Consider the following 12,480-nt stretch of genomic DNA (forward strand, 5'->3'; position numbering starts at 1 on the left):
CCTATCAGTGCCCATCAGTGAAGGACAAAAATCACTTATTTACAACATTTTATAACAAAAACTAAGAAAACATTTTTTTTTATTTTTAATTTTCAGTAGTTTTTGGTTTGTTTAGCAAAAAATAAACCCAGAGGTGATTAAATACCACCAAAATAAAGCTCTCTCTGTCTAAAAAAAAATATAACAATTTCATATGGGTACAGTGTTGCATGACCGTGCAATTTTCATTCAAAGCGTGACAGCGCTGAAAGCTAAAAATTGGCCTGGGCAGGAAGGGGGTATAAGTGCCCGGTAGGAGAGGGGTAGTAAACTCTCATTTCTATTTTTACCTACAGGTACGCTTCTAATAAAGCTTACCTGTAGGTAAAATGAATATCTCCTAAGAATGCACCGTTTAGGAGATATTCTATAGAGCTGCAGCCAATGACATCACCAGCGCCTGCGTTCTGAAGGAACAGCATTCCCGGACCGTTCCTGCAGAGCTGGCCGAAACGTCTGCTCGCATGCACGAGAGTGATGTCATCAGCGGCTCAGCCATTCAAGCAGCTGCAGCCTGGGAACCTGGAGAGAAGAACGGGTGAAGATGGAAACCCTGTCAGCAGTGACAGCGCGCCGCTGGAGGGCTTAGTTTTAAGGTAAGTTTCACATAATGTGGGAAGCACAGTGGCTAAATGGTTAGCACTTCCACCTGGCAGTACTCGGGTCGTTGGTTCGAATCCCTCCCTTTTTTTTGTCCACCTTTAGCTGCAGAGGCGTCAGCCAGGGGCGTACACATGCCATGGCAGGAAATATACCTTTGTTGCTTTCAGTGGGTGCTGCCTCCTGCCGATTGTGACTCATTCAAATGAATGGTGCCTGTTCTGCTAACTGTGAGCAATTGGCCTGCTAATGTGGGGTCCAAGGGGTTAAAGCAGACACTGAGGAGGTGATGCAACTCAGTTTGTCATGCAGATTGCACTTCACACGGGAACTCTAGTGTGAATGAGCTCGAAGTCTGTTGCATCACATAAACATGTGCGTGACAACCCTAAAACTGAGCTGCCAATAACAAATATACTAGATTGCCAAAAGTATTGGTCAGCCTCCATTTACACGCACATATATTTTAATGGCATCCCAGTTTTAGTCCGTAGGGTTCAATATTGAGTTGGCCCGCCCTTTGAAGCTATAACAGCTTCAACTCTTCTGGGAAGGCCGTCCACAAGGTTTAGGAGGGTGTCTATGGGAAGGTTGGACCATTCTTCCAGAAGCACATTTGTCAGGTCAGGCACTGATGTCGGGAGAGGAGGCCTGGCTCGCAGTCTCCTCTCTAATTTATCCCAAAGGTGTTCTATGGGGTTGAGGTCCGTCCCTGTGCAAGCCAGTCAAGTTCCTCCACCTCAAACTTGCTCATCCATGTCTTTATGGACCCACAAAGGTGGGAGCATGATGTTGTTCAAAATGTCTTGGTATGCTGATGCCTTACGAGTTCCCTTCACTGGAACTAGAAGGCCAAGCCCAACCCCTGAAAAACAACCCCACACCATAATCCACCCTCCACCAAACTTTACACTTGGCACATTGCAGTGAGGCAAGTACCATTCTCCTGGCAACTGCCAAACCCAGGCACGTCCATTGAATTGCCAGACAGAGAAGCGTGATTGGTCACTCCAGATAACACGTCTCCACTGCTCTAGAGTCCAGTGGCGGCTTGCTTTACACCACGACATCCGATGCTTTGCATTGCACCTGGTGATGGAAGGCTTGGATGCAGTTGCTTAGCCATGGAAACCCATTCCATGAAGCTCTCTACACACTGTTGTTGGGCTCATCTGAAGGCCACACCAAGTTTGGAGGTCTTTAGCTATTGACTATGTAGACAGTTGGCGACTTCTGCACACTGTGCGCTTCAGCATGCGCTGACCCCGCTCTGTCATGTGACGTGGCCTACCACTTGGTGGCTGAGTTGCTGTTTTTCCCAGTTGCTTCCACTTTGTTATAATCCCACTAACAGTTGAGCGTGGAATATTTAGTAGCCAGGAAATGTCACGGATGGACTTATTGCACAGGTGACAACCTATCACGGGACCACGCTTGGAGTCACTGAGCTCCTGAGAGCGACCCATTCTTTCACCAATGTTTGTAGAAGCAGTCTGCATGCCTAGGTGATGATTTTATACACATGTGACCATGGAGGGGATTGGAAAACCTGAACTCATTGATTTGGATCGCTGGCCCAATACTTTTGGCAGTATAGTGTATCTTTGTTATAGTGCCCATAGCTGAACTGAAGATAATTGTCATCTTTATAACTTTGCTTTATGGTGCTTTAATGTTTCATTGGCCTCCATTTAGGCTTACTGAGGCTTGTGGTCAGACCTGTTTAAGTTAAAAGATGCAGTCATTCTAACAATCACCATTGTTAATTCTGGCCTTCAAAAATTTTATTATTATTGAAGACTAAATCTTGTCTGCCTTTTAGTTGCTGACGACATTTTTTATCTTTTTGTGCAGCTCTGGAGAATGACGGCCTCATGCACCTGGCTGTGGTCCTTCCAGTCACTACAGTTTTGTTACTTGTGTCCATCTTTATCGTTGCCTGCTATGTCACCAAGAAAAGGTAAGTCTTTTTTCCAATGAGTAATATAGAAAGCTCTGGTATAAGAACACATAAATGGGTGGTAAAATTAAAGTTCCACTGAAAAGAAAACTAGTTCCCATTAGCCTCCCTGGCGGTATTCCCGAGTGTATCTCGGGGTAAAGTTTCAGCACCACAAGCGGTAACGCTGAGCTACACTCGGGAATACACTGCAGCGTTTCTCCGGGATCTCTTCTTCACTTACCTTGTCCTGCGCTCCCGCGATGTCCCCCCTGCAGTGTCCCCGGCAATGTCCTCTGGCTGATGCCAGCATCTGTCTTCCGGGTTCCGTTCCCTGCGACGTCGGGACGTACGGGGGACGGAACTGGCGGGAAATTTAAAAATGTTAAAAAGTGACATTCACTAAATACACTAAAATCACATAGTATAACATTCCTGTATCAAACCATTTCACATACATTTTGTCCCGAGTGCTTTGTCCGGCGCCCTGCCTGCATTTTGACTGTTCTTTCTGCCTGGAAACTGAGAAACGTCCATGGCGTCCAAAAAGCGTCCCTTTAGGTCAAAAGCGGTTTTAGACCGGCTAGAGAACAGCGATAGTAAATCAGAACCACTTGCAGAATTGAGTGATAATGATTCGTGGGGGAAATTCATCATCAGACACTGAAAACGATTCTGCGACTTTGCTCAGCGATGTGCGAACTTGGCGCTATATTTCAAATTTCAGTGTTTTTGGTTTGATTATATTATTGAATTAAATTTATTATAATATTATTTTTTATGATTATTAAATTATGATTTCGTGTTTCAAATTTTATTATACCCGGGATGTTTACTAGACTCTTGTTCGGACAGATTTCAGTGAGTTATTCCTAAAAATGACAGGCCTACAATAAAAAAAATACATATTTCCATGCAAAAAATTGTACCGCTGTGAGCACAGAAATACTGACATAATCGGACCGCTAGGGAGGTTATAGTGGTAGTAATATTAAGGCTTTCCTGAAGAAGGTACAGTGAATATCTCCTAAACTTGGTCCGTTTAGGAGATATTCACATCAGCTGCAGCCAATGACGTCATTCCAGCAGGTGCAGAGCGCTGTGCTGCGATCTTGATTACAGTGGGCATGCATGGGGGTGACGTCATCACAGCCTGGCCATTTAAAGAGCTGCATAGTGCAAGCCCAGTGGGAAGACTGGTTGAAGATAGAAGCATCGGGAGTGATAACATGCCAGTGGAGGGCTCCAAAGACATGCTGGTAGGTTAATTGGATCCTATATAAATTGGCCCTAGTATATGAATGTAAGTTAGGGACCTTAGATTGTACGCCCCTTGAGAGTTAGGGACTGATGTGAATGTACAATATATATGTAAAGCGCTGCGTAAATTGACGGCGCTATATAAGTACCTGAAATAAATAAATAATAATTTGTAAGGTAGGTCTGCCATAATGTACTAATATGTGGTGTATACTTGCACATTATGACACAAACCTGCAGTGGGCCATGACAAATAACAAAAAAAGTATTTTCTACAGATTACTACTGCTTTAAATTCAGGTTTTTTATTTTTTTTTTTAAATGAACACTGGGAGGCTTTATGCCATAATGTCCTTTTATGCACCATATACTAGCACACTTGCCCCTCATACAATGCCCTCCAGTGCTGCACTGTTCGCTGTCACTGGCTTTTCTGTCTTCTCCCAGACTTTTTTGCAGGTTTTATCTGTTCAACTGTTTGGCTAGGCCACGATGACGTCGCTCCCACACATGTGCATGGAAGTCACGTCATCACGTTACAGAGGGTTTGACATAAAATGTAAGCTGCGCGGCTCAGTGTACATTTCCATTGACAGGCAGGGAGAAGCATTAATGACAGGTTTTGTAAAGGATAAAGAAGACCGGCTAAGCTCACCATCTTAAGAGGAAGACTTTTCCCATGTAGCAAGAATGAAAGATTCGCTCACATCTAAAACTCTTAACTATCATATTTATCAGTGGTGGATAATTGAAAGCATACAGTGAAGGTGGCATTTTAGCAATCTTTATCCCTAGATATGTAATATATATGCCTTTAATACCACAAAAGGAGCATGTTGTTCCAATTTTCTATGATGTATCAACGTAATTGGTGTTATCTCGCTTTTGTTAGTTTATATGTAAACCAGAAAATCTACTTTGTTTCAAATATTTTTTGCTGCGCTGAGATATCACATTCTACATGTGATGAAAAAAATTAACACATCATCTGCAAATAATGCAATTTTGATCTTCTTTTTTTAAAATTTTTATTCCTTTAAAGGATGACCCAAAATTAAGATATCTAGATAAAGCAGGGCTCAACAAATCCCAGGCGCCAGGTCGCCACGACAATTAGAAATTGTGTCCTGGCACCTGGATTTACACACTGCCTCCCGTTGACTTCAGTGCAGAAGCGCGTCCCATTGACTTCAGTGCTGAAACTCCTGTCAATAACAATCCTATGTGAACACTCCTCTCCGCATGCCACTCTACCCTATCACTTACGAATCTGGAGTGCACCGCTACAAACTCACAAACTCGTAATGGCACTCAAAACACAATGCGTGTTGATCGCTACTGTGTGAACCACTTCAATAGGAATACGTAATACCTAGCCTGTCATGCGAATCTGTGAGTTTTAACGTGCATCCATAATCGCATATGTATGCACCACGACTGTTCCGTTCACACCTTGGCGTTTTGGGATCGCGGCAGAATCGCTGTAATTGAAAAACGCAGGTTCGGGTGCCATTATTTTTAATGACATCTAAGGCTAGGTTCACATATGTGCGGGTGGTGCCGCTGCGGGTCCGCACAAAAATCCATGCAGCCGAACCACCCGCACAGAAGAATACGGACTCGTGGGTGGGTGCAATTAGTTCTAATGGCACGCCGTCCGCACTGGAAATTGCAACCGTACTGGGAATCAAGGTTCTCATGCGGGCTGAGGTTTTCAAAGAAGTGCAGGGACTTCTTCCCTGCGTGTTCAGGGGCACGGGAGTTCATTCAAATGAATGGGCTCTCGTGCCCACGCAAAACGCGGCCCGCAAGTATGCGGATATGTGAACCCAGGGGTAAAACGTGCTGCGGGTTTGCCATGATTGTCACGCGGCAGATCATTTGGTGGTGCAGGGCTTGTGTGTATAGGCAGACAGATGAATTAATTCCATGTTTTCCTTTATTTATGGAAAGCTGACCAAGGTGCCATTCTAATTACAGGGTTTTCTGACTCTTGTTTTGGTTTTGTGTCATTTCTTTTACCTTTCTTGAATGGTGACCATTATATAGAAAAGGGAGATTAAGTATGAAGAAAAGGTTATTTTTGTCTAGGATTACTCCTTGGAGCTACCAGTATTTTACAGGATTAAAATAGAAAGTAGTAGATATGTTTGGGCATGCATTCATATCATGTGAGACATGGCAATCATTTTTTTTTTAGAGTCACATGTAGCGATTCTCCTAAGATCAAAGTGAAAGTTTAAATCTATGTTGGTTTCAAGGCAGATTAGGATGTACAGTCAGGTCCATAAATATTGGGACATCGACACAATTCTAACATTTTTGGCTCTATACACCACCACAATGGATTTGAAATGAAACGAACAAGATGTGCTTTAACTGCAGACTGTCAGCTTTAATTTGAGGGTATTTACATCCAAATCAGGTGAATGGTGTAGGAATTACAACAGTTTGCATATGTGCCTCCCACTTGTTAAGGGACCAAAAGTAATTGGACAGAATAATCATAAATCAAACTTTCACTTTTTAATACTTGGTTGCAAATCCTTTGCAGTCAATTACAGCCTGAAGTGTGGAATGCATAGACATCACCAGACGCTGGGTTTCATCCCTGGTGATGCTCTGCCAGGCCTCTACTGCAACTGTCTTCAGTTCCTGCTTGTTCTTGGGGCATTTTCCCTTCAGTTTTGTCTTCAGCAAGTGAAATGCATGCTCAATCAGATTCAGGTCAGGTGATTGACTTGGCCATTGCATAACATTCCACTTCTTTTTCTTAAAAAACTCTTTGGTTGCTTTTGCAGTCTGCTTTGGGTCATTGTCCATCTGCACTGTGAAGCGTCCATTGAGTTCTGAAGCATTTGGCTGAATATGAGCAGATAATATTGCCGAAACACTTCAGCATTCATCCGGCTGCTTTTGTCAGCAGTCACATCATCAATAAATACAAGAGAACCAGTTCCATTGGCAGCCATACATGCCCACGCCATGACACTACCACCACCATGCTTCACTGATGAGGTGGTATGCTTAGGATCATGAGCAGTTCCTTTCCTTCTCCATACTCTTCTCTTCCCATCTCTCTGGTACAAGTTGATGTTGGTCTCATCTGTCCATAGGATGTTGTTCTAGAACTGTGAAGGCTTTTTTAGATGTCGTTTGGCAAACTCTAATCTGGCCTTCCTGTTTTTGAGGCTCACCAATGGTTTCCATCTTGTGGTGAACCCTCTGTATTCACTCTGGTGAAGTCTTATCTTGATTGTTGGCTTTGACACACATACACCTACCTCCTGGAGAGTGTTCTTGATCTAGCCAACTGTTGTGAAGGGTGTTTTCTTCACCAGGGAATGAATTCTTCCGTCATCCACCACAGTTTTTTTCCGTGGTCTTCCAGGTCTTTTGGTGTTGCTGAGCTCACCGGTGCGTTCCTTCTTTTTAAGAATGTTCCAAACAGTTGTTTTGGCCACACCTAATGTTTTTGCTATCTCTCTGATGGGTTTGTTTTGTTTTTTCAGTCTAATGATGGCTTGCTTCACTGATAGTGACAGCTCTTTGGATCTCATCTTGAAAGTTGACAGCAACAGATTCCAAATGCAAATAGCACACTTGAAATGAACTCTGGACCTTTTATCTGCTCATTGTAATTGGGATAATGAGGGAATAACACACACCTGGCCATGGAACAGCTGAGAAGCCAATTGTCCCATTACTTTTGGTCCCTTAAGAAGTGGGAGGCACATATGCAAACTGTTGTAATTCCTACACCGTTCACCTGATTTGGATGTAAATACCCTCAAATTAAAGCTGACAGTCTGCAGTTAAAGCACATCTTGTTCGTTTCATTTCAAATCCATTGTGGTGGTGTATAGAGCCAAAAATGTTAGAATTGTGTCGATGTCCCAATATTTATGGACCTGGCTGTAAGTGATTTATTTCTTTCTCGTATATTAAGGGACACAGGATGATGTATTCGGGTACATTGGGTTATGCTGCTGCTTTTAGGAGATTACACACTGGCAAACAAAGCTGTAAGGACACCCCCGCCTACTCCCAGCATTTGTCTTTTCTTTTTTTTTTGCTATTGTCCTAAGAGAAGTACTTCAGGAGCACACACCGTATTCAGTGCCTGTTACCAGGATAAAACCTCTTTCAGCACTTCGGAGGAACCTCAAGCCTGCGAAAGCTTAGTAGATTGCACTCTTTAGTCTTTGGTCATATTAAAATCTCTTTCCCTTTATTGCAAAAGCTTTGCAGCACAAAAAAGTCAAGCTTCACATTTATTTATTTATTTCAGGTACTTATATAGCGCCGTCCATTTACGCAGCGCTTTACATATATATTGTACATTCACATCAGTCCCTAACCCTCAAGGGGTGTACAATCTAAGGTCCCTAACTCACATTCATACATACACATACTAGGGACAATTTAGACAGGAGCCAATTCACCTACCAGCATGTCTTTGGAATGTGGGAGGAAACCGGAGTACCCGAAGGAAACACGCAGGCACAGGGAGAACATGCAAACTCCAGGCAGGTGGTGCCGTGGCTGGGATTCAAACCAACAACCATTGTACGGACAGGCGGACGTGCTAACCATTTAGCCACTGTGCTGCCCGTTGCACATAGTAATGTTTCAACCATGTCTGGGCCTTCAAGCTAGAAGCAAACTGCATACTAAAGCACAATCACCAAACATTTATCACTCCCACCAATCTCGGCAAAGGAAGTGTCTGCACTGACCAATGGGAAGACAACAAATGAGGTTGTGATGAAGAACTTCTACCTGTGTGTGGAAGGTGGTAAAAGTAATGGTAATGTCCTGTGGATAAAAAAAAACCAAGAATAATGTGCATGTAAGCGCCCCATTATACATCCTTTTTATTCCATACAAGAGCTTTCTGTTCTCGGGGATAATAATGTACCCTTTTGCCAGAGAAAAAAAGCAAAATCTTTATCTACTCCTGGGAGTAAGAAGAGTTCCTTTCGATTCTCCCAAGTCAAAGCCTGGAACGCAGTCCTGCCGTAGGTCCTGGACCCCCAAATCCTCAAAATACACAAGCAAGTTATCTTCACAATCGGGATGGGGGGGGGGGGGTGAACATCTGTTGGCCTTTGTGACCATCTGGTCCCAGGACATTTTAGATGTTTGGGTCCTGAATGTTGTATTCAGAGAGTACAAATCAGACTTTTGGTCTCTGCCCACACCCTACTTCATATTGTCAAGATTTCCAGCACCCCCACAAGGATCGGCAAACCCATACTGCTTTAACTCATCTCCTGCAAGGGGTCATAGTCATTGTCCTGGAAAATGATAAGTTCCAAAGGCTCTATTCAAAACTGTTCACCAAATCCAAAGAGAGCTTCCGTTCCATACGTAAAGAATCTCAATACTTTTCTCTAGGTACAAGTAGTATTAGTTAGGTTAGTCATTTCATCCCTTCATCTGGGAGACTTTCTGGCCTCTATGGACATCAAAAGTGCCTTCTTGCATTGTCCCAGAAAATCTGTTTCCAAAGTTTCTATTTAAACCTGTTCACCATCGCAAAAAACAAAAGGGAGCATCCACTCCATACTGTATCGAAAGGTTCTCAATACTTTTCTCCACGTACAAAAAATATAGTATGATATCAGTTAGGTCAGTCAGTGCTTCTCTTCATCTGGCCTATGGACATCAAGGATGCCTTTTTGACGGCCACAACTTCTCAGTGCACTAATGCTCCTACATTTTGCTATTGGCACGCAATAACCAGTTTGTTGCTGTTCCCCTTGGCCTGCCTACTGCACCGTGGGTCTTCAACAAGGTGTTTGCCCCAGTTCTTGCTCTGCTACGCTCTCAGAGCATCCTCCTATATGGGATATCTGGGCTATCTTCTTCTGAGTGAAAGTCAGCACCAGCTCTATTAGCCAATTCCTAAAGGTCTGTGTGATCCTAAATTCCCAAAAACTTCTGACACCGTCTTTTCGCTTGAAGTATCTGGACTTGATTTTTGATATGACCCCGTCTCCAAGGTTTTCCTTCCCATGGGAAAATTCCAGGATCTCTGCTTCCACATTCAGACTCTACAGTCCAGGAGCCAACCAACCAATGCACAATTGTGCTGTGTAAATGTTTTATCAGTTTTCTAAATTCTGTGCTGTTCAAGCTTCCCTTTATTTCAGAAATTAGAAGTATTCATTTTTATTGACTTTTTGTACTCTCCACATTATACACCATCAGCTATAACAACATTATGACCACCCACCTATTATTAAGTAGGTCCCCCTTTTGCCATCAAAACAGCCCTGACCCTTCAAGGCATGGACTCCACTAGTTGAGCTATCACACAGAAGGCTTGCCTTCTTCCCATTGTCCATTCTGGTGCCATCCTTTCCCCAGGAAAGTGGTGCCCATGCACCTACCATCCACATGATGTAAAGGAAAACGTGATTTGTCAGACCAGGCCACTTTCTTCCATTGCTCTGTGGTCCAATTCTGATGCTCATGTGTCCATTGTTGGTGCTGTTTGACTGTGAATATGGGCCAGAAGATGCTCGATTGGCTTGAGATCTAAAGAATTTGAAGGCCAAATCAACATCTCAAACTCGTGTTTCTCAAACCTTTCTTGAATTATTCAGACCAGGTCACCTTCTTCCATTGCCCGTGGTCCAGTTCTGATGCTCATGTGCTCATTGTAGGGCTTTTGGCTGTGGACACCAGTCAGCATGGTCAACCCAGACTGGTCTGTGGCTATGCAGCCCTATATGAAACAGACTGCAATGCACTGTATGTTCCGACACCTTTCTATCATGTTGTGCTATAGTTGCTATTGGAATTGGTCTGTATAGGCCGGCTTTCATTCCCCACGTGCATCAGTGAGCCTTGGCTGCCCATGGCCCTGTCTCTGGTTGGCTGGTTTTTCTTCCTTTTTGCTCAGTTCTGACCACTGCAGAAAGGGAACATCCCACAAGAGCTGCAGTTTTTTGCAGTTGGTCTTGACCCAACCTTCTAGCCATTACAGTTTCCCTCAAAAGTCACTCAAACCTTTACACCTGTCCATTTTTTTTTTCTGTTTTCAACTCCTCAACTTCAGGGACAACATGTTCACTTGCTGCCTAATTCATCCTACCCACTTTCAGGTATCAGGAGATAATCCGTGTTATTCACTTGATCTGTCGGTGGCTGGTCGGTGTATGTTCACAAGTATTCAAGAGTGTAGACAGCCAAATTACTGGCACAGCGCTCGTTTATTTTTCATTGCTTTTAATAAGCTTACTCAGGCATCATTTAACAGCTGCGGCATTTAATTTACAGCCGAGAAAGTGGAGATTTTGAAAGTAAACTTTCCTTGTGAAATATGTTGGTGACTGTAATTGCTCCTCCGCTAGCATTAATGCAGAATTCTTAAGTTGTTATTAAGGAAATCCGAAAATAAATGGCGAGCGCTAGAGTACTGGAGCTGCTTACACTAAAAAAGGGAGTGACAACACCCAAAAATATAAATAAATGAAAACAGTGCAGCGCATAAAATACTGTATATATAAATATGTGACTACCAAAATCCATAAATTAAATATTGTAAATAAACGTATACAAATGGTTCTCATTAACCCCTAGACGTCGAGCGCATGCAAATATGCGACCTCTTGGCGTCTGGGCCTCGACGCGAGCGGCCGCATATTTGCGTACCATTTGAAAATACATGTGTGCTGAGAGCGTGCACCCTGCGTGTTCCCAGCACATATGTCCATGACTCACGGAAAGGTCCCGATCTCCCCTTGGGATTGGGACCTTTTCCGATCATGTGACAGTGGTCACATGACCCTAAAGCCCCGCCTCCCGACTTCTGAAACTCTTAAAGGGTGCCGGCGCAAAGGGGTTAAAGTGCCACATGTAATAATATAAAAAAGTCCTTCCAGTGACCGTCCAATAAGAATGATGGTAAGATAATACCAAACCATGCTAATCCCAAAAGGTGCTCCTCTCCTGTGCAGGATCCTCCACCACCATGCACTCACCACAAGGCCAGTTGGTCGATAGCCTGCAATACAACAACCCGGGGACCTCCGTCTCTCACTCCTCCAAGACACTGATAGTCCAACCAGGAGCCTGAAGGAAAGTGCTCACTCCCGCTCACACTCCTACACGGTGTCATCAAAGGAGAGAAACCTTGCAGCGCATGTTAAGTGATTTCTTGGCCACTTTCTGCAGAGGGAAAGAGCCCACAGAAAGTGACCAAGAAATCACCCAACATGTTTCAAGGTTTCTCTCCTTTTATGACACCATGTATGAGCTGGAGTGAAAACTTCTCTTCAGTCTCCTGGTTGGTACTATCAGTATCTTGGAGGAGTGAGAGAGGGAGGTCCCTAGGCTTTTGTATTTCAGTTAGCCCTACCCTTCAGGCCCCTGGTTGTGCTTCCCTTCAGGCCCCTGGTTGTGCTTCCCTTCAGGCCCCTGGTTGGTACTATCAGTGTCTTGGAGGAGTGAGAGATGGAGGTCCCTGGGCTATTGTATTGCAGTGAGCCTTTCCCTTCAGGCCCCTGGTTGTGCTTTCCTTCAGGCCCCTGGTTGTGCTTCCCTTCAGGCCCCTGGTTGTGTTTCCCTTCAGGCCCCTGGTTGTGCTTCCCTTCGGGCCCCTGGTTGTGCTTCCCTTCGGGCCCCTGGTT

General features: G+C 44.0%; 1 protein-coding gene across 1 annotated transcript in view; it reads left to right on the top strand.

Annotated features, from left to right (window-relative positions):
- The window catches only part of LOC149431203 (insulin-like growth factor 1 receptor), a gene marked incomplete at its 5' end in the record, with an annotated part of 78,522 nt that overhangs the window by 24,124 nt on the left and 41,918 nt on the right, over positions 1–12,480 (top strand). The window contains one exon of the mRNA XM_089665794.1: positions 2,494–2,599. Within this exon, the coding sequence (XP_089521920.1) occupies positions 2,494–2,599 (106 nt within the window). The remainder of the gene's footprint in view (positions 1–2,493; positions 2,600–12,480) is intronic.

This window comes from Staurois parvus, unplaced genomic scaffold, assembly GCF_062004578.1.
Source record: "Staurois parvus isolate SC_StPar_1 unplaced genomic scaffold, SC_StPar_1.0 ptg002353l, whole genome shotgun sequence".
Classification (NCBI taxonomy): domain Eukaryota; kingdom Metazoa; phylum Chordata; class Amphibia; order Anura; family Ranidae; genus Staurois; species Staurois parvus.